The 22,571-nt window shown below is 35.5% G+C and overlaps 3 protein-coding genes across 4 annotated transcripts; 1 reads left to right on the top strand and 2 right to left on the bottom strand.

Annotated features, from left to right (window-relative positions):
* Nucleotides 1-1,568: 1,568 nt before the first annotated feature.
* Nucleotides 1,569-5,398, bottom strand: LOC113743384 (basic leucine zipper 34-like). Its single transcript, XM_027271369.2, has 5 exons — nt 4,640-5,398; nt 4,137-4,227; nt 3,875-4,001; nt 2,519-2,714; nt 1,569-2,098 (listed from the first exon to the last, which is right to left on the bottom strand). The coding sequence occupies exons 1-4, from the start codon at nt 5,185-5,187 to the stop codon at nt 2,557-2,559; spliced, it is 924 nt and encodes a 307-aa protein (XP_027127170.1). The 5' UTR covers nt 5,188-5,398; the 3' UTR covers nt 1,569-2,098; nt 2,519-2,556.
* A 4,954-nt stretch (nt 5,399-10,352) lies between these two features.
* LOC113688622 (cysteine proteinase COT44-like) lies at nt 10,353-12,005 on the top strand. Its single transcript, XM_027206501.2, has 2 exons — nt 10,353-10,834; nt 11,181-12,005. Exons 1-2 carry the CDS (start codon nt 10,360-10,362, stop codon nt 11,774-11,776), a joined length of 1,071 nt encoding a protein of 356 aa, XP_027062302.1. The 5' UTR covers nt 10,353-10,359; the 3' UTR covers nt 11,777-12,005.
* A 741-nt stretch (nt 12,006-12,746) lies between these two features.
* On the bottom strand, nt 12,747-18,957 carry LOC113688623 (pentatricopeptide repeat-containing protein At1g06270-like). Of its 2 annotated transcripts, XM_027206504.2 has the most exons (6): nt 18,682-18,955; nt 18,430-18,543; nt 17,332-17,427; nt 16,209-16,388; nt 15,998-16,130; nt 12,747-14,033 (listed from the first exon to the last, which is right to left on the bottom strand). In XM_027206504.2, the coding sequence occupies exon 6, from the start codon at nt 13,973-13,975 to the stop codon at nt 12,944-12,946; it is 1,032 nt and encodes a 343-aa protein (XP_027062305.2). In that variant the 5' UTR covers nt 13,976-14,033; nt 15,998-16,130; nt 16,209-16,388; nt 17,332-17,427; nt 18,430-18,543; nt 18,682-18,955; the 3' UTR covers nt 12,747-12,943. The 2 variants fall into 2 exon arrangements, with proteins under 2 accessions (XP_027062305.2, XP_027062304.1); XM_027206503.2 differs by lacking the exon at nt 17,332-17,427 and having other exon boundaries at nt 18,682-18,957.
* Between the last annotated feature and the right edge of the window lie 3,614 nt (nt 18,958-22,571).

Raw genomic sequence — 22,571 nt, 5'->3', positions numbered from 1 at the left:
TCAAAATGAATTTAAAAAGGTTTAAATCAAATCAAATAAACGGCCTTTGCAATTCCACCTACGATTATTATAGATTCCTCAAATCACAACAAATGACTGAATGTAGGGGTGATGCTGAACCAAGTAATTCGACTTCACAAGCTACTCAATCAATAGTTCAACTCAAATTTGTTTTGATCAAGGTCAAGGTGGAGTTTGAGCCACGTGTTTGAGTTCATGGGTCGAGTTCGAGCTCCAAATTCTCGTATGCAAAAGCTTGACGAATCTAATCTAGTTTTTTATAATATATATTTTTAATTTTTTATATTTATTATTATGAAATGTCAATTATATCCTTTATTTTAAATCATATGTAAAATATTAATTTTTTATTAGGTGAGATCGATTAGGGTCGAGTAGGTTTGATTAAGTTCAATTAGACTCGAATAAGCTTTATTAAACTTGATTAGATTAGATTAGATTTAATTAAACTCGACTTCAAATAAGGTAAACTAAAGTTGAATTCAAGCTCGAGTCAGAGCTCCACTTCTAAAAGCTTGACAAGGTTGAGCTCAGTTATTTTGCCTCAAATCGAGCTCAAGTAGTCTAATACTCAAACTTAACTCGACTTGAGTACACCTCTAACTGAGCCAATAGGTAAGTGACTCAGATCCATTGAATGAATGTTAGGTAGACTGTTGAACGTTTAATTCCCTAAACCAAAAGTGGGAGAAAGAGAGCTGAGTACTACTGATGCAGATACTGCGGAGCATGTGACCGGGCTAATAATAAATATTTTTCAAAAGGGATTACTGATTATTAGTAGGGGATGGGCAACTGGCAAGTAAAAGTTGGTGCTAATAAACTTAAATTATCACATATGAATATGATCAAAGCTGTCACCTTGTAGGGGAAAAAGACTTGTTCCCTGCAAATGCACATGTGAACAAGGAAAAGGATTGATTCCCAAGAGCCATTTTTTTTTATCTGTTGGCTTGGCTGTATTGGTTTCCTCCCACCCCACCCCACCCCCCCCCCCCCCCCCCCCCCCCCCCCCCCCCCAAAACAACGTTGCTTGCTGTGATTTCTTCAAATAACTGCTTATTTGTACTATATCCTTCTCGTATATTTGCATTAAAGTTTTGTAATTTGCTTGTCTTCCAAAGATTATTTCAGAAATAAAATTGTGGCACAAAAGATGCACATGGAGAGGCTTTTTAGTGTATTCAGATGCATATTTTTCCTTAGAAAGTTAAATATGGAAAAAGCCTATTGGTAAAATGTTAACTTCCTAGTCAAGATTTGATGTCTTGGTGATTGCTCATGACATCCAACAGAGATAATGGTGAAAAATTTGCTAAATATATATGCTGAAGAACTTTCAAAAAAAAAAAAAAAAAACTTTTCTTCTTGAATAAAACATGACATCTTTCCAACTGAAACTTTCTTGCTCTGACCATTAGAGGGTTGGGAGGAACCCTAGACCTCAAATCTGTAAATTAGAAGTCTTGTGCTCTGTTACTTTTAAGTCAAATTAGTCAAAGAAATTAATCACTACTCATTCTTTACACCCAAGATAAATAACGATATTTACAATTCTTTTTTTTTTATTGATGATAAGAAGAACTACAAATAAAGAATGCCACCAGGCAATAAATTCGAGAGAAACATTGAAAAAAATGATGCCATAGCCTGACATCAAAACAACTACCCGACAAACCCCTTCTTTACTTTCATACATCCCAATACAAATCCCACTAACACTAAAACACACTTGCCTAAGCACAACTTTTTTTTTCCCAAAATAAAAAAAAGAATGAAAAGCAGAAAGAAATTTGATGATTGGTTAACAAAAATCTAACCACACCCATCCCCATGTTACAGAGAAAAAAAAATCATCAAATTGATGATTGGCTAACCAGAAACTAACCACACCCATGCCTGAGGAGCAGAAAAGAAACAAATTGATTATGATATTGATTCTTTGGCCTACATTGCAAAGATATGCAAGTTGGCCTCATCTTGTCCTCTGCAACATTGAAGTTTCCGTGGACCCTATTTTCATGTTTAAGACATCATGTGAATGTCCATCAACACTACCATCCACTGAATTTTTTTCCTGCATGGTAATTAAGAGAAGTTAAGAACCATTCAAGAAAATCCAATCAACTTATAACAGGAAAAAAAAAATTAGATCTTCAACTTGAAAATTCCTGTTGATCAATTGAATTTCTTTTTCTTGTTGGTATAACCTATTGCGTTTGGGGGTTCTCAAGCATGCATATCGTTCTCAGTTCCTTCTTTGGCAAGGCATTGAAAAACTGAATACAAATTATCAATACTCAAACTAAGGTATAATAACTGAGTCTAATACGTATTAACTTTCAAAACAAGTGATCTAAAAAATTGGTTTGGAGAGCTCAAGTTAATTTCCCCTCACAAAGCACCTATTGGTTCATTGACCCTTAATTTCATGTCATTTATATTTTGTTTAAACATCGTATAAGTCTTTATCAAGTATCTAAAGTTATTAGCATACCTGAAAAACAATGTTCCACGTATTAAAAGAAACGTGCTTCAATTAACAAGTTGCTCCTTCTCTGCGGAGGCATTACCAGCAGTAGCAGGTTGTGTTTTGGGCTCTGGTGGTGCAGCATTTTCCATCTTCTTCAAGTTTTGCTGGTAAAAGACTTGCCTTAGCCTCTCAATTTCCCTTTTCAAGGCTTCTTGATGAGCTGCAATTGCATTAGAAAACGAAATTAACTAGACCGCGAAACTTTACAAGAATGAAAAAAAAGAGGACAACAGCTACAACAAATTAGAATATTTACAATAATCTCAAAACGTGATATTCTAAACATTCAATGATTATGAGAGGACTCTTAGAATTCTTTCTACTGGCAAGTTCAGAGTTCGAATTCTGAACTTAACAGTTCTTGTTTTGTAGGGCTTGGTTTGTTGAAATGTCATGGTTCTATATAAATTATTGGACGCGTCGAAAGAATAAAAAAATCAATGCCACTCTTTCTTGGTGTCTAGTTTTGTTTCGCATTAATTACCTACGTTGTCTCTTAAATGAAAATCAATCTTCAAACGATAGCTATAAAGCTGGACATGTGGGATCGAGTTGAAGACACAAATTAGTGCTATGGTGCCATGATGTCTGAATGGGTCAACACTAAGCAATTAAGCAGGAAAGAAGCTTCGAATGCCAGCTAAATTTAGAAAATGACCCAGCTTGCTTTCTTGGTTGCCATATTGATTTTGTGAGGTCCATGAAGATTATAGGACATAATTAAGAGATTCACCTGAGGAACTAATGGCCAACGGCTCTAGCATTGGACTCAATCATTCAATACTACCTTGCTTTTCTAATCGGTGCTTCTTTGGTACTCAATGAAATACATAATTTGTACCTAAACTATCATTTAAATTCAGACACCTACATTTATTGGCACCTATACCTAAATACTTAATTTATTACTGAACTTCACTTTTTCTTAGAAAGTTAATACTTAAAACTCATCTTAACAAGTATCATCTCAAGTCTTTTACCCCTAAAGATGATGATATAAGTTAACTATCTAATTAATCCTTTTAATGATTGAATAGGGTACAACCGATATCATGTGGGATGACCTTAAATTGTGATGTGACAGGTTTAAGGAGACAGTTTAGGACATACAATCCAAGGCCAAAAGCTGATTATTCCCATGTTAGACGTCATTCATTTGATCATATCCTATAATGCACAATTATTGCTTTCATTTATGTCGCAAAATTATGTTAAACGTTGTATCCACTTGCCGAATAAACAATTCTTGTATCTTCTGGCACGGCAAATTATGAATTGCCCAAAAGCTTAAAATTTTCTGAAGTAGCATTTGAGACTTACCATCTTTAAAAATCTTATCTTGGGCAAGAGCTGCGATTCTTTGTTTGAGAACGCTGTTGTCAACATTCAGAACCAAACGTTGGTGGTCCAGAAAAGCTACCCTTGGCGACAATACTGAAACTTCAGCCTTAACAATATTAACCAAACAAACAAGAACAAGAAGACGATCCCATGTGAGAATTCAATTGCCAGCTGCAGTAGTTAAACAAAAGAAGAACTTCATTTATTAATCTGCAACAAGTTCAATAAACCAATAATGTACCTGAAGGGAAGTTACACTTCTTTCTAGCTCTGAAATGTACTGCAGTTTCCTCACTCGAGATCTTTGAGCTGATTGTCTGTTGGCCAAGATTCTATAAAAACCAAAAAAAAAATGGTATTCTTGATCAATTATTTTGATATTAATCAACACAAATTTTTTATAAAAAAAATCATGTAATGCGATACTAAATGATTCTCCGTTGAGATGATTATTTAGAGACAAAAGTTTTTGAATCTTGGATAATGCATGCAGTTTTTTTTTTTTTTTGATGGCTAAGATCTTTACAATGAAATCAGTTTGTAATAAAATGATAAGATGGATGCTAAAAAACAAAAATCAAATTCATGGTTGAATTAAGAAAACTTGTGCATGTTTCATGCAAAAAAATGAAGTTGTTTCCAACTCTAAAATGAATAACAATGCAATGCGGGTTCTTCATGCAAGAATATGTGTGTAATTCATGAGTATTATTATTAGAGAAGCGTGAAGGTGCTTTTTCTTACCTTTTGATCCGTTTTGGATCAACAATTTTGTCACTGGAATTGTCCATAGTTTCATTATTAGCAGCCAACTGTCCATCAGATTTACATGAGCTTTGCACTTCCTCAGGCTCACTCTTTAGCTGCTGCAGCTGCAGATCAGAAGGATTCAGCTTATCTTCATTAATGCTGTTATGATCAGAAGGCGACGAGGGATTCGAGCAGGACATTTTGGGGTCAATAGAAGTTGGAATATCATCAGTAAACATAGACATGAGCTGATCATCATCAAACTTCTCAAATTCACTAGTAGCCCCAGAGCCAGGAATAATTGTTGATCTTCTGCATTCTTCCACCATTGGGACCTCAAGAAACGCAATCGAGTCGCTTATAGATCGCCGGTGAAAACCCCGTTTCGCCGACGAGAAGTCGAGAAATTCATCAACCCACGAAGGGTTATGGTTATTAGTAGCATTTGCTCCTCCTAAATTATCCAGCGTGTGAATTTTTTGGTGAGAAAAGTCAGGCCAATTTGGTGCCATATTTGGTGCTTTTGGAGGCAATTGTGCCATATTGAAAACTATGATCCAAAGAAGTATGGCCACTAGTGACTATATATAACTATATCCTAGTAGGAGAAAACCAAACAAAAACTTGGGAACTATGCAGCAATTGGTGTTATATATACTTATGCTAGTTGATGCAGACTTAGAAAAGAACATAGCCAAAAGAACAGGTCCAACATCATCATCATCACAATCTGCTCTACTAAACTTTGATCAAGAAGTGATTAAAAATTAGAAATCTTTTCCCCGATGGTGGCATGGTGGGGTCACATGGGGAGATTGGGACAGCTATCTACAGCTGGTTGGGAGGTTGAGCCCCAACGGTATTACTGGAAAGTAGCAGTAGTTTAATAATTAAGAGGAATCAGAGACCACGTGCCCTTGTGACCATCCCCTTCAGCTCCAAGCTTATAATAGTCTCATAATTTACGTCCAGAGAACATTCCGCTGTAGTCTGTCTTCATGGATGTCGTCTTGCATGCATTGCTTACTACCGTTAGATTCATCAAGTGGCCTTAATCAAACAACTTCGATCAAATTGGATCACATGATGGATCCCATGAGCTGTGCCAGTGATCAAGAACCTAGCAAATAAGTGTGTGTGTGTAATGTGTAACCTCATCAATGTGGCATTCAATTTTTGAGTCATCTGCACGGATAAAAATCAGTTTGTGGGCATAATTCGTTCTTGAAGTAGTATTAATAATGCATGGAGAGAGATATATAACCGCGTAATAATGGAATTTCTTTCATGTCAAGTTTACGAGTTTTGTTGAATGTATTTAGTGCATGATTCTTGTAAAGTGAACAACAAAAATATAATCATACATTGAAAGATTGCAGATAATAATGGAATTCTTTTCTTCCATATCAACTTTACGAGTTTTATTGAACTTATTTAGCGCACGATTCTTGAGACATGAAAGGCAAAAATATGAGTAGGAATGACCATAATGGTCCACATAAGCTTAATGGGAGTAACTTTTCCTTTGCTGCTGAATAGTGTCACTTGTGTTGCCAAATAAATTTGAGAATCATGTGCCTTGAGTTGGTTGAGATGGTAGAGTTGATGTCATGTTTTCTTGTTAACTTGGGTTCGAACCTCTCTTCCATTGCGCAGGTCTTGCATAGTGCGTCTTACTCATTCGTGTGGTTGGCGGACTATTGAACGAGGTGAAATTTATCCAATGCGCACTCTTAGGTAGCGGTTGCGGTTCCCTTGTCAACAAAACAAAAGTATTTTTTTTGTGAATCATGACCATGGTTATGTAATCCTTGTGCTGTACTACAATGGTACTTGAGGAGGTTGCCTGTGTATTCTATTTCGGAATGCTATAATGGCAGGAGGGTAAAAGAGAATAATACGTTGTTAGAGTTGTGGGATTTTGGAGGATGAGCTGTGGAAAGTGAGGAAGCTTGGAAGGGATAATGTCGTGCCATGTGAATTGTTTGCACGCCCTAAGCTTCTTTACTTTGTCTCCAAACTATGCCCACATGTAGCCTCTAGGGCATGCACAAGGACCCTTTTCTTTCTTGCTCATATTTTTCTATCTAGCTTACATCGAAAACCACACAATTTGCAATATAACTATGGATCTTAGTAATGGAATTAACTGTCGGGTAGGCACTAATTGATTATGATTAGAGGAAAGTCCGCAACGTGGAACATGTCATTGACTCATTTCCAAAGTTAATATGTGATTAAGAAAGTGCTAAGAAGTAAGGCCAGATAGGTCCTTTCTTGATTGAGAATAAGATCGATGGCTTTCTCCTTTTTTTTTGATGGAAAAAAGCAACCTTTGTCTAAAGACATGAACTAACTTTGAAGCTCAATTACAGTTCTTATCTTAGTGATTTTTTAACCCCCCAAGACATTTTATTGCACCTTAAAATTTTAATTCTAGGCTTTTCTTTGCTGCTAGACTAAGACTTCACTGGTGAAAACAATGCAGAAGAAGACATAAATAAGAATTAGAGATAACTTTCAATAGTCGTACACTTGAGAAGATACATCAGTTTTATGAATTTACTGTTCCCATAAATGTGCTCCATAGTCCACATGCGCACATAATAAATTTCTTTTGTCTTGATGCACATTTGTAGGGAATAGAATGAGAAGATGAGATTAATGTGGACCAGCAGGGGAAGAAAATGAGTTCAAATATTTGCTGATAAATTAGGTTTTGTTATGAAATACTGTAACTAAAAGTGTGGATGTCCATTTGTATTCTCAAGAGGATTAATTCATAATTCATTGATATATTATGTAAAGGAATTATATTGGACGAACAGTTTCAATCCATAAGAGCTATTTATGTATTGGATGAACCGTTTTATATGACTATTCATGTTCTTGTAGTAATGAGAATTTAATAGAATTGACGTACCTTTAATTTTGTAGTACCTATGTATAGAGGTACCTTAGCACCTCTTGAGTATAATTTTGATTAGTTGGAACAATAAGAATATCATTCTCTACTTCTCTATTTCCTTCTCTAATATTTCAATTCCTATTATAGTAGTTTATTTTATTAGTTTTATAACAGGTTTATTATCCATCCAATTAAGTTCCCATTTTACTCTAAATCCCGTGAAAGAATTGAATTGAACTTCAAATTTCACCCCAAAATTTTTTTTTTTCTTTTTCCATCCACATGTTCCCATCATTCTTCAGTTAGAAAAACTATTTCACATGTTTGACTGAAGCTTTTGGTTGCAGAGGTCGAAGTTACTTCACACAAGATGTTTCAATGAAAAGGGTATATTTCAATCAAATTGTGAAACAAGATACGATTTTGCCTTCTGGGACCATAAAATCTGGGGAAAAAAAAACAATCTCAAATGATACATGCATCGATCCCAACAGGATATTTTTGTCCAACCTTTTGATCTGTTTATGATCACTGCTATATTTACCTTCCCAATCGAGCACATGAGAGTCACCAATTTTGGATCAATTATTAAGATGATACTGATCATCAATGGATGTCTGTATCCATGTCAGTGTCCAAGTTACAGTTTGCATGTGTCACTGTACCACAATTCATCAAAATCAACCACCAATTATAAGTTTGATATGATTGTGTGCCCAACATCTTGGATTTGTTTATCAATATTTTATCTCAGCTGCTGATGAAAATTTTTTAAAAAAAGGGGAAATTTTAAAATAAAAAGATGAAGGCCTCAACTTTTATTACACACTACTTTCTTTTATTTTTTTTTGGCTATTCTCTTGTTTTTACTAGTTCGAACTAATTCGATATTTACCGCTTTTGTAGAAATTGGGGGAAGAAAATTTTCATGTAAAATTGGACAGTCGAAGACTCAGCTTAATTTTTTGTTGGTAAGCAAATAGTTTAGGATAGAAAGCTCACACCATTTCAAAGCTAGAGCTTACCAACACAAATACCAAGTTCTTACCTGTTAAGGAACAATACAATGGCAAATCAAAGCTTAATGATCATGATAAACTTTGAGGCAAATATATGCTAGGTTTTGATCCTTGTGGATGCTGTAATTTAGTCTTGTTGACAAATATATGGTTTGTCAAGAAAATTTTGGGTTTGTTTAGCAAAATTATGCAGAAATGTGACATATGCTCAAAGAAATATACAGATCCAATATTCCTAAAAGAAAACATGAAAACCCTCATTCTTGCAAAAAGATTAAAAAAAAAAAAAGAAATCCCTGACCATTTTTGTTCTATACATGATTCTGTATTCTCTACCAACTTGAACCACATATTCTACCTTTGAAAACTTTTCCTGATCACCGACCTTGTTCTACAACTTGATACTAGCACATAAAGGAACAGCAGAATTATTTTACCGTGTCCACCACCACCACCAACCTTTAATTCACTGTTCTAAAGTATTTCCACAGCAATGGCAGGCAAAGTGAGCGTGTGGAGAATGGCATGTGATCCTAATTCTTTCCAGTTTCCACAGGACATAATTGCTAGCTGTAGCTGCCGGGAACAGTTTCATAATGATGGAATAGCTTTTAAAGCAATGTTTTAGAATATGGTAACCCAATGTAGATGCTTGCATGTGACTTGAGTTCAGTGCATTTCACTGTAATTTTCTTCAAGCATTTATCATTTATAGTAAGCCACTCAATTCTTCATTGACAATATCACTTGTATGAGTGAATATCTTTTCAACAAGTTTAAAGAATGGAACCCTTTTTAGTACAACGTCCATGAATTCGCTGACAAGTTTTGATGGATGGACAAGTTCATATTTCTGTTTCCATCACATGGATCTATTAAATATTGAAAGACAAGTCTCCCTTGAGAAATTTCTTCGTGTTTTCTTTATCTGTGAAACGCTCTGTTCACCTTTTCCATTTGGCCTGCCTTAATTTCGTTCTCAACACAAGACTGGAGATGGGAAAAAATGGCCCTAGCATTAGCAACCTTGGCACCTTCACCTAATTCTTATCTTGTATCACTTGGAGAAAACCCTCAAGCCCAAACTACTGTAAGTCCTAAAAACCAGCAACATTGTCCATTGTCTTGCTGCATCCTGTTTTCACTTGCATGCAAACACTAAAAGCAAACTACATGCCCAAACTACATAAGAGTAAAATTTGCTTTTCGTAACTTAAACTTTGAGTTAAGGGCACATTTCATCCCTAAACTTTTAGACGCACCACATTTAGTACATGAATTAATTATTTTGAACCACATTTAGTCCAAAAATAAAAAAATATTCAATTTGGACGGAGAAGGTTGACGTGGCCGTTGATTTTGACTAAGAAATTATTTTTATTTGCCAAAGACGTGACTTTCTCCATCCAAAATTAAGCAATTTACCGTTTTTGGACTAAATGTGACAAAAAATAATTAATTCATGTACTAAATATAATGCGTCTAAAAGTTTGGGGATGAAATGTATCCCTAATTCAAAATTTAGGGACAAAAAGTGAATTTTACCCAACTAATAACTGTCTTGCCCGATTCAAAGACTAGAGCTTAGAACATGAACAAATTGCATGATCCCAACTGAATTGCTGAAGGTTACAACACGCTAAAATGGACAACAAAAATGAAGATACCAAGAACACAAGAAGACTATAGCCCTAGAAGCAAAATGTAGAAACGTGCTCTCTTGCACACCTTGATTCAGAAAGATTTAAATATCACCAACCCATTCTTCATATGCATCTGAAGGTAACATGAATAAGCTTTCTGCATTGAGAAATGCTTGCACTACTACTAGCACTACTGCTACTACTACAACTACGACATTTGTGCTTCTCTGCATTTTATTCTTGTGTCCAAGTGCAAGTTTTGGGGAAGGCAGGAAGCTTTATGACCGGGGACCTGTGTTTAAGAGGTACGAAGAGTGGCTAAAAAAGTATGGACGAACCTACGCTAATGGAGATGAATGGGAGATGCGATTTGGGATATACCAATCCAATGTCCAATATATTGACTATATCAATTCTCGGAACCTTTCTTATCAACTCACTGACAATCAATATGCAGACATGACCAATGAGGAGTTCATATCTACCTACTTGGGTTATAAAACTCGCAGTCTTCAAAGGGATGGACAGAATTTTACGTCTGACCCAGTTAAGTTACCAGCCACTGTCGACTGGAGAAAGCAGGGCGCTGTGACTCCAGTCAAGGATCAAGGCGCTTGTGGTAGGCAAAACCTGCATTTTTTTTTCCATTTTGAAACTATTCTTGAGCAAACTATTCAAGGAATGGTGCATCGATTTCTATTCTGCTATTTCTCATTCTTATAAGGCTAACATTAGCATTTGCTTATTACAAACAACAAAGAAAAGTATCAGCATACAAGTCAATATGTCCAAGTTTGTCTAAGCTGATTTGACCATAGACCCCAGCATTAACACTCAGGCCAAAGTAAAACAGAACAGTGGCTCAAGAAAGCAACTAGTACAACTTTGAACCACTTAGCTTGTTTAGAATTGAAGGTTGTGTCGAAGAATAGAATCTTGTGTTACCATAAATTTCTTCACTCCAGGAAGTTGTTGGGCATTCTCTGCAATTGCTGCTGTGGAAGGAATCAACAAGATCAAAACAGGAAAGTTGGTGTCTCTGTCAGAACAGGAGCTTGTGGACTGTGATTACAACAGGAATAATGAAGGTTGTAATGGTGGATTCATGGATAAAGCTTTTGAGTTCATTAAAGCAAATGGTGGAATTACCACCGAAAGTGACTATCCTTATAAAGGAAAAAGGGACAAATGCAACAGAGCCAAAGAAAAAGATCATGCAGTCACAATCACCGGCTATGGGAAAATACCCAAAAGTAATGAGCTTGCCCTTCAAACTGCAGCTGCCAAGCAACCAGTATCAGTTGCAATTGATGCTAGCGGCTTTAACTTTCAACTGTACTCTAAAGGAGTCTACTCTGGCTATTGTGACAAGAACCTTAATCACGGAGTAGCTGTAGTTGGCTATGGAGAAGAAGGTGGCAAAAAGTACTGGCTTGTAAAGAATTCATGGGGCACTGAATGGGGTGAAGCTGGTTACATCAAGATGGAACGTGGAACCAAAGACAAGGATGGTCTATGTGGCATTAATTTGGAAGCTAGCTACCCTGTTAAGCAATCTTGAGGAAATTCTACAACAAAAATCAGGTCCTGCAGCTTTGTAACATAAAACAATCTCTGATTTCAAGTTATAACAACCAAAGAAGAAAGAGACATATTAAGAATAGAACCAGTATAACTAGGACCTGATGCACACGACCGAGGAACAAACCTATATCTTTGTTGCAAAGTTGAATGTCATTTTCTGCAGGTATTGGTATTAAATGATTGACTAACATCCTTCTAGTTATAAATGGGCAAGCTTTCCCTTACAGGGATTCTAGTCACAAATGCCATTTGAAGAAACAAAGAACCAACTACTCAAACTCAAATCTATCGAATAATCATGATTATTTTTCCTACAGTGGGGTGTCAAGTCTCCTGGTTTCTTTCCTTTCAGTTAGATGCAGGTATAATTTTAGCTCTTGGTGAGGCCCTTTTAAGTCTATCAGCAATTTAAGCCCATGCGTCGCCAAACTAAATCCAAACAAGTAAAAGGTACTCCTCCAGTCTCATCAAACTGAAGAAACATATCATCATACTCAACTGTTGAGTAATTCTGAGATTGCATCACTTTATCAATGGTCACGTGTCCATTGCACGAGAAGAACCTCCTGGCCCCCAGCCCAGAACGTATGTGCGTGCATATCTCTTCTCGAGCCCCAAGAAGGACCTTGTTAATTGAAATTTTAGCAGCAAACCTAGGTACTTAAACGAATATAGCCAATACAAACACTTCAAAAAATTCAATTCTCATTGGCATCCGACCAAAAGATTGCTTCCTGATACGCTAATTAACTAATGACATAGTGCTTTCACCAGCAATGTATTTTCAGGAGGGGATCCTCAGCCAAGCAGTCTTAATCAAGCAAAGGCACTTGATGATGCTTTGTGAAGATTTGAAAAGTTCAAAATGGAATGCACTTTTTTACCTCTTTTGAAGTTCATAACATCATCAAACATGAGTAAGTGGTAATAATTCAGCTCTTTCAGAATTGGACACCAAGCACCATAGATATTTGACAACATAAATGATGAAGTATTGTGATACGGCACCTCAAGAGAGATTTCAACAAATTCCTAGTAAATTATTTTATCGAGGTGATCCTGTTCAATTAATTGCAGAAGGGCGTGCATGCTTCTTTCCTACTTACAAAATAACATCACTACCAAGTATTTCCAGTTAAAGTAGCTAAGGATTCATGTCTGAAAATCTCTGTCTCACAGCTGAAGCAAGCTCCCACTCATCAACACTGGCCAGGCCTGCAACCACCCTTTGCCTCACACTGATGTATGGTATGAAACCCTTCCCAGTCATTCTCATGACAACTTTTCCTGCCAGGACAAATTGTCGACACTCCAAGCACCCCTCAAGCACCAAATCATATACATCAAACCCAACATCCACATCTCTCCTTTCTAAAAACTCAATCATCTCCACAGCTCTCAAGGTCTCTTTATTTGCTCGAAATGCTGCTGCAATCTTTACCAATATTTCTTTTCTTGGGCTCAAGTTGAAGGTTGCCACCATCTCCTTCATCATTCTAACAGCATCAGCAGTCCTTCCAAGCTCACTCATTTCACATATTATAGTTCCATAACTATCCAAATCTGGAAAGCAACCAGCACCACTCATACCTTTCAAAACTTTGATTGCCTCTTTTAACTGATCAACCTTACATAGTGATAGAATAAGGTAATTGCATATGCCACAATCAGGATTATACCCAATGGACTGCATCTCCAACAGTATGTTTGAGACCGACTTAGCATGGCGGCAGCTTTCAAGCCATGCAGTAGAAAGTAGGACATGAGTTTGGGGAACAGGAAGACAACCAGAACGAAGTGTGCGTTGGAGTACAGCAAGGGCAAGTGGCAGGGGATTGGGACTTTGGAGAGTGTAGGAAAGGAGACAAGAATATGCAAACCCAGGACGAGAACGAGGTCTAAGGGAAATAAAAGATTGCAAAATTTCGTCAACAATATTTGTTCTTGTTTTTACAGGAAAGGCAGAGAGGAATGAAAAGGGATTGGCATTCTGGCAAGATCCTTTTGAAGCAGCAAGAATGTTGGGAATATCTCCATAATTTTTGGCTTCAATTGCAGCTTTAATTGATTCCTCAAGATAATTTAGAGGAGAAAACTTGGAAACTGAGGAAAATCTTAGCAAAGAATGACGAATCAGATTTGGAGATGAATAAAGTCTTGTTGCTACTGTTACCATAACTATCACTTCAGAAACCAATTTTGAATGGACAAGCAAGCGCAAAACAATACAAATCCTGCACAATTGAGCAAAGTCTTTTACCAATTTGTATTTATAAATCAAGGAGCAGAAGTACGTAAGTAAGGGAACCCTGAACTGTAGTAAAAACTAAAAGCCTAATCAAAACCAGAAAGCTCTAACACCTTGCTTTTATAGAGCAGGAGACGTGCATACAGGCTTGGCAAAATTTAAGCCAATGGAACGATAGATGAAAACTAACTAGGCAGAGAATATGCATCACATCAATCAAGTAGAGACTATGTGTCTGTACCAGACAACAAATGATCTTTTCCACATACCAAAGAATATTCCACTTCTTGTCTATGGGTTGCAACTGGAAAACACTAAAATATTAATACTAGTAATTTTTGCATCTTGCTAGTCGTATACACCATCCATTCATATATAGTCCAGATTCAACATTCTTCAGCACAAATTGATAAGGCCAAGAACTGACTAAAATCCACCCACACGAAGAAAACAAAGAAAGACGAAACTGATGTTCCTTTTTTTTCTTTACTCTTTAATTGAATAATGACTCTACTTTCATTGCAGAACACCTCAATCACACAGCAGGTAAAATATCAAATTTTCAGAGTCCATTGCCAAAAGATGGACCACAAGAATGCTAGTCAGCACTGGGTCTCTTGGAGTCCTAGAATTTCCTAATGCAAAAGCAGAAGCACAAAGAGGCAGAGTCATGATGCAATTCACAATCAAAATCTAGGACCTGTTTGTAAGCATTATTTCTAACAAACTTTTACACATTGTCCAACCACCTTTCATCTCAAATATGCTCTTTTCAATAAAGTCGCTACACTAAAATTTTGTTTAAAAATACCCCCACAAAAGATCCATCTAAGTGGAGCTCATTTTAAAGTAAAACCAAGAGATTTTATTCAACATGGTTGGCTAATTTAGCCCAAGTACTAAAGTTCTACCACAAGAACTCAAAGTCTGACTCGGAAATGGAATTACAAGAAGTCTTAACCATAAAGTTCCATTAAAAGTCAAACATGAACTACAATACGATATTATAGAAGTCTAGCTACACACTGGAATCCTATTTGAGGTCAAAATTCTCTTCTTTCAAGACCCAAAACAAAGGACAGTAGAGCCTTAAATCATTTCTACATCAATTAAAAAAAAGAGATGAAAATAATGTTGGCCTAAAATAACTGAAAATCTATGTTGCTACAGTCACTATGAACAAGTGAGTGATAATCAATTTCTCCAACATCACCTATTCATTATTTAACTATACCTATGAAAGTATCATAATCCAAAAAAAGAAACAAAAAAGGATACTGAAAACCAAAGGCAACAAACCAAGGTTGCTTGGTAGTTATCTAGGTCCTGATGTGAGTTTAAATTGCGAGAATTTAAGTCCAATTCACCCTTTACATTGTTCTAAATGTCAGACATTATATCTCATTTCTACTCTCACGATGTACGCTGAGCTTATGTCTTATCAGACATCAACCAGCCAGATGCCCAACAAAGAGCCAAAGGAAATACCTCTGAGAAACCAAACATTACAGTGATACTGGATATCTTTTGTGTCAATTTTATTAGTGTTAAAAGTGAAAGTGTCAAATCCAGTCATTGCCATCATCGCTAAAAATCCATCTCCAGTAGGCTAGTAGCTTGGACTTCCATTTCTAGCAAACCAATTGCTCTACACAAACAATCCTATAGCAGCTTCTTTAGGAGCAGATTATTAAGTTATACAACTTTTACAAGATTAATTGCTATGAGAGTTAAACAAGTAGTATATTGTATTGTTATCATCGATATAAAGCAATGGATGGACTTTACATAAGCTAATTGCTACCTTGGTTAAATAAGTATAGATGGCTCTGCTAATCTATTGCTACAATCATGGGTGACAGAGAAAGAGATAAGCATCGACTAGGAGTTTTGACTTTTTCAGAAAAAATTAAAAACTAAAACAAACAACACTTATGGCAATTGTACTACCGTCAGCAACATGAGCTTGAGAGAATCGTTCAACGAGGATGCCTTCTTCTGGCCCTAACACGCCGAGGAAACTTCCTAATTGCCACAACAATTATAATAAGAGCAACCTGTAGAGTTGCTAATGTCTTCAGACCTGAAATCACCAATGGAATTATTATCATAGCAGGTTGCCACTTATTGTAAGACTGCTCTAACAAACAAAGTGAAATACCTTTAAGTTTCCCAAGTGAGTCTTCAGAATTTAGGTTGACTTTCGTCCTTGCACCAGCTGAATTCTGGTGCCTGATTGTTGAGCGATAATTTAGTGAGTCATAAGCAACAGTCCCACCCATAATGCAAATGTTGAGACATATGACAGTTCCATCATTTTCGTCACTTCCGTCACAGCAATCTAGAGGTGGTTTAACCAGCAAAAGGCAAACTCTAAAAAATCAGTACACAAATAGAATCTTTAAGAAGGAAGCCACCCAAGAGGGTTGCCCCTGCATTAGGCTGGAAGGGGTGCATCATTGCAGGTCAATCATGTTGACAAGCATGCTTGTCTAAAGCAAATCTTAAATGACAAGGAATTATGTTATTTTCATCACATTGGATACTGCATCCATCAAGATATTACTTTGAATGGGAAAGCAAACTACTTGAATGTCCTATTAACATAATCTTCCAACAGTTCAACTGCATTGCATTGAAAAAGGATCTTAAAATAATCATTTGTCTAATTTTTCCTCAAGGAAGTAGGTCTCTTCCTACTTTTTCTTGCACCAAAAATAGCACAGATTTCATCGAGAGTTCTTTCAAAATCCTTATGTTTGACTTGATGGTGAAAGAAACACTAATTGGATTGGTAATAATGTATTGGTAATTATGAATACACACTGAATATGCATAGGTAGAGAGAAAACGGTCATTTTCATGTACTGGCCATGCGCATGTTAATCATAACAATGATGTATTTGAGATGAAAAATTAGGTGACTTTCATGTATCACTGGCTGCTCATTGGGGTCCGAGAACCAAATGGCATTAAACCATAGTATATAGTATGCCTTAGAAATTCTAGAAACAGCACCATCAAAATTATTCTGGTCAAGAAACTGGAGTTTTTTAGCAAACTGTCATTCCATAAAGGTCAACAGTAGTTATCAGACACATTCATCTCTTTTCCCGTCTACCCAAACTATATTTGAAAAAAAAAAGGAACAAGAATAAATTGTTTCTCAAACAGTAGATAAGAAGTTAAGCAAACACAACCTAAATAACAAAAAACCCTCCATTTGACTTGGATGATGTAAGCAGCCAAATTAAAAATATTATACAATTACTTGAAGTATGTACCACAAATTTGATCATTTATCTGAGAAGGAAACAAAAACTTGGGCGTGCTTCCTACATTCTTGCAATAAAATTTTCCAGCAGGACATGCTGAGGTTCCTGCATGGTAAATGAAGAAGCTCAATGACTTACGTACAAGGACAGAATACTAAAGTACTCTTATTATACAGCTAATGGATGGTAAACTAAACATTAAAAACAGCAACTTATATGGCTTGAAATGAAATTACATGCTTGTTCTGTATAAGAAGAGGAAAAACTGATTTCTTGAGGTCATCTCCACTAGGAGTAAGAATAAGAGGAGAGAAAAGGAAGAAGAAGAAATTTTAGTGTCGTCAAATTATCCTAATAATTGATAACACAAGCTAGAGCCAGAAAATGCCAAAGAGTACTGCAGCATTAATATTTGTCCTAGTGCCTGGATTTGGATCCAATAGAGTTTTGTGAATCTTTTTCTAGTAACTGCCAGGAACTAATTCGCTTAATTTGGAAATGCCATGAAATGGTCACTTTCAGCTTTTGTCAAGAGCCAAGCCACTGAAAATAGAGGATAGCATTATAATAAGTTGCTCACTATCGAGACCAGACAAGGAAAAAATTTTGTTTCAGTAAAACATTAAATCCTTCACATGCATTAGTCCCCTCCCCCCTTCACCCAAAAAAATCATAAAGTCGCCATCTTTTTCGTCAATCATGTTTTGATATAATAGAATCTTAAAAGAAAAACAATGTTGAGATTGAAAGATATGATAAAAGCATTAACCTTGGAATGCAGGGCTTACTCCAAAATCATTTGTGATCAAATGTTTAACTTCATATATGCATTTCCGACATTTGTTTGTTTCAGATGCTTCAAAATTGTTTAAGCTTCACATATCCAACATCCATATTGCCAAATACCACAATAAAGACCAATATCATATTGCCAAATTACGAGTTTACCCAAAAAGTACGGAACTTGTCAAAACGACGGAAAAAACAAACAAACAAACATTACAAAAAGCCCCCATAATCAATTAGCTCCGAGCATTTACTGCAAGTAAAAATTAAAGTCTTTAAAAAACTCAAAAGGGATTGCTGGAAAACAAAAATTTCGAGTACCTGGTTCATCAGTGCCATCTGGGCAGTCACAGAAATTATCGTTAATTTGGTCTTTAGTGAAGGATTTGGACCCGTCTTTGCATTTGATCACCTCTGATTGATAAAACTTCTCATCTGTAAAATATCCAACATGTTAAAAACTTTAAAAAGTGTTTATTTTGGAAATTGACTTCAGCTTAAAAATAATGATAAGATATCAACAAAATGAACAACAGAAATTATGCAAGAGGTTGAAGAAGAGAGAATGAGGACCTAGAGGATGAGCTCCCAATGGTAGAGGAGAAGCAGAGGAATAGGCCAAGTGAAAAAGGGAAATGATGAGAAGACTGATTAGAAGACTTGCACCCATTAGACTTGGAAATGGACTTTGGCCATTGTTTATATAGCCCACGAAGTCAAGAAACGGAGAGCTAATTACCCAACAAAAAACCAACAAAAATCGATCTTTTTCAACTTAACCCTCCAAGGCGAATCTTTTTTTTTTTTTTTGAGTTTAACTTCACAAAAACAAATATTTGGGTGTATTGTTTATGTCTTAATATAAATATTGGTCACCTCATAGGTGTCTAGCATGCTTAAATTGTACAAGCAAATACCAAAAATTTTATATGCTAGCATAAGTGCTCAAATCAGTTCGAAAAATAAGCAATCTTTGCAGAATTTAATTAGCACAATCATGTGTCCCAAGCTAATAAAGAAATATTTATAGGTTTCTTTTTGGTGACATTGACACATACTTTTATTTATTCTTAGATGAACGGGAATAATAATGTGCTGGATAAAGAAATTTAAAAGAAAAAAAATAATTGGACAAAGATCATAATCACCATGTTGCCCCATGAACAAAATTTAGTTATATTCTGCAGTTATAACTCGTTATGTTTTTAAAACATGAATATATCTGTCATGATGAGGAGTAAACTAATTCTTGGTGCGATTTTTATGTTATATTTCACTTTTTTTCCATCTGTTGTGCTTTGTGCTCGATACAATCTTGATTTTGTCATCACGTCTGATGAAGAAGAAGTTTGCAAAATAGCCAACCAAGAATTATGAAAAATGTGCAGCACAAAATAACAGTTTGGCTAGTTTCTACCTTGGGGGGCAATCGTGCCCATGATTCCTTAATCTAAACAATTCAAGATCCCAAGAATCAATCATCTACCTAGTGATATACACTGTGTATACTTTGCCATGAGCACCAATAAATCTGGTCAAAATAACAAAAAGAATAAAAGGGCTCCTAGCAAAGGGATGACAGATAGGTATCAGCAACTGTGACTATGAGTTCCCATGCCACGGTGAACTTTCTGCTGTCTTGCCATTCACATCAGTTGAGGAACTGTACTGGCCTGTAATATTGAAGAGACCAATAATAATTCAGATACATTTCTTGATACAAAATGAATGAATCTTGAAGTTGTTTTGATAAAATAGAGGTTAGTCATGTCTAGAACTTTATCTAGACATAATTCATTATCACTTACAGATCGAATCAATGAACATAATTTAGATAAGGATCATGAATGATCTAGTGTTAACTTGTATCCCCTTAACATTGATGCAACGAACATAATCCAGAAAACTTTAGTGTTTGACCTGTAAATTTTCTGCAACTCGTAGAAGATCAAAAATTTGGTATGCATGCAAATTCTCAGCATACTTGCCCATGGCCCTTCAGCTCCTTTAACTCTTTGGTATTCCCAACTTGAAAAATATACAATAAAGACACATCTAAGACTACACGAATAATTGATCAAAATAATTAAATAAATTTAAACTACTATACCTGTGGGAATATAGTATTGCTGGTTGAAACCAGAAATTGTGTGATGCTGCTGGGGCAGCATAACAGCTGCAGTACCATTTTGATGCTCGAAACCTTGCAATACACCGTTACTGTTACCATTAGGATGCTGCTGGGAAAGAATAACAGCTGCAGAACCATTTTGATGCTCCATAGTTTGGACTACCAGATGATTACTATTAGCACCATAAGCAAACGGATTAGATGAATGATCAATAATCGAATTTCCATTAGGATGATCATGAACACCACTCAAACCACCACCATTGCTACTTAGCCCACGAATATTATTCATCATGGTACTAATCCCACCGTTAATATTAGCATTATTATTGCGAGCATTATTCCATGCTCCATTAACCAAAACTGGTGATGCCACGGCCGCGTTAACTGCCGGTTTGTACCCCATGCTTGTTGTGACCTGTGATGTTGGGGGCAATTGAGAAGTAATCTTTTGGTATTGAGTTTTGTAAAACTTGAGTTCTTCAACAACCCTTCTGAATTCTCCAGATGGCCCTTGGATTGGATCCCTTTGCCAAGCAAAAGCTTCCCAAATCAGTGAATCCGCAGCCCTTTTTCTTTCTTCTTCACTGTTGTGACTCCTGAGTATCTTTGCAACATTGCTGACTCCAAAGATTTTGTGAACAGCTTGAAATTCTCTGTTCTTTTCGACTGGAAAAAATGGTGCTAATATGCATTTGTCCGTGCACTTCTTGCGTTGATGTTTGCACGATGCACATGCAGGAAGCCCAGTAGACCTTTGCATCGTCTTGAATTCAAGGACTAAAACAATCAAGATTCATGAAAATTTGTCAAGAAAAGAAAACCCTTTTAAATTCAAGAAAATCAACACTGGTGCATATATCCTGAGCATGCAAATTATGTACGAATCTTGTCATAACAATTGACGAGGAAGAAGTAGCAATTATTAGAGGGAACATACCTATATATAATTGTTTTAACTTGTCTCTTGAAAAGGGGTGATAAAGAGAGCCTAAATAAAGAATAGAAAGGTAGAAGAAATAGAAGATTGATGAATAAAACTGCACTGAAGAACATGTAAAGATTGCAGGCAACTGTAAAATAATGGAGGTTTGCAATTGGTAGATTAAATTGTAGGTAGCTCATAGGAAGAGTCGGCTCTTGATAGATGATGGGTTGAAGTTAATTACCATACACGTAGTCTTTTAATGTGCAGAAAATTAGAAATTTTATAGTATTTTGCCCACTATATAAGACTTTTCCATCAATATTAAGAAGACTTGCATGGTAATTACCTTATAGTTGTGCACAAAGTTTTGTATGCAATTTTCAGAAATTATTTTCTTCCATAACTAAATCACCAGTCCTTAAGTAGAACCTAGTTATTGGATTGTAAAATACATTTTTCTTAATAAAGAAATTTATTCAGCAGATAACACAAGAAAACTCCCACTTATTATTACACGGAGCCTAAAACTTATTCTTGTCACAACCAAAAATCCAAAACATTAGCCAAACCATCAAGTAAAAAGTATATAGTCATACTCAGTGCTATATTTTGTTCTATTTTTAAAAATTTATAATACCAAAAATATCAAAATGTAATTATTATTAAATAATGGCTGAACAAATACCTTTTAGATGAAAACATGAGAATGACTGCATTATCAACATGTTTTTGATAAGGAAAAAATACCAAGGAGAAAAATATTTATATTCATAACTGTTTGGATTATCACTTTTTGTGGAATTTTTTTTTTTTGGAGTTTTTGAGAAATAAGCTCTTGTACATTTTGTAACTACCTTTTCACCTCGCATAGATCACATTTTTTTAAAAACTTTATAATATATTCTTTTACAAAAACTCCAAACCTTTTCACCCAACAACATATATCACGTTTTTAAAAAAAAATAAATTATAAGATATTTTTCTACAAAAAACTTTAAAAAAAATCCAAATGAACCTATCAAAACTTGCAAAATAATCATTGGTTTTCAAATTAATTATAATGAAAGAATAAAAAGGAAATTTAATTTCAAAATTTTCTATTTTTGGTGATGTAAAGTTGCCGAGCATATAATGGACATCTCACAATTCTTGAAGTTGAGGCTACAACAGTCTTTTCCCAACTAATTTTTAGGACCTAACTTTAGATTTTGATTTTGATTTTGAAGAAGGTATTTTGTTGTGTTCTCAACTGATTTTTATATTCGGATTTTAGATTTTTTGAATCTGAAATAAGTTGAAAATCAAAGGTATCTATTTTCATATTTTTTTATTTTGATTTTCTAAAATTAATTTTTACACAATCAAAAGCAATTGAGAACAAATACCAATATGATTTCACTCTCT

This window comes from Coffea arabica, chromosome 5e (genome assembly GCF_036785885.1).
Source record: "Coffea arabica cultivar ET-39 chromosome 5e, Coffea Arabica ET-39 HiFi, whole genome shotgun sequence".
Lineage (NCBI taxonomy): Eukaryota > Viridiplantae > Streptophyta > Magnoliopsida > Gentianales > Rubiaceae > Coffea > Coffea arabica.
Note: the sequence above shows the minus strand (reverse complement) of the source record. Positions and strands in the feature narration are given on the sequence as shown.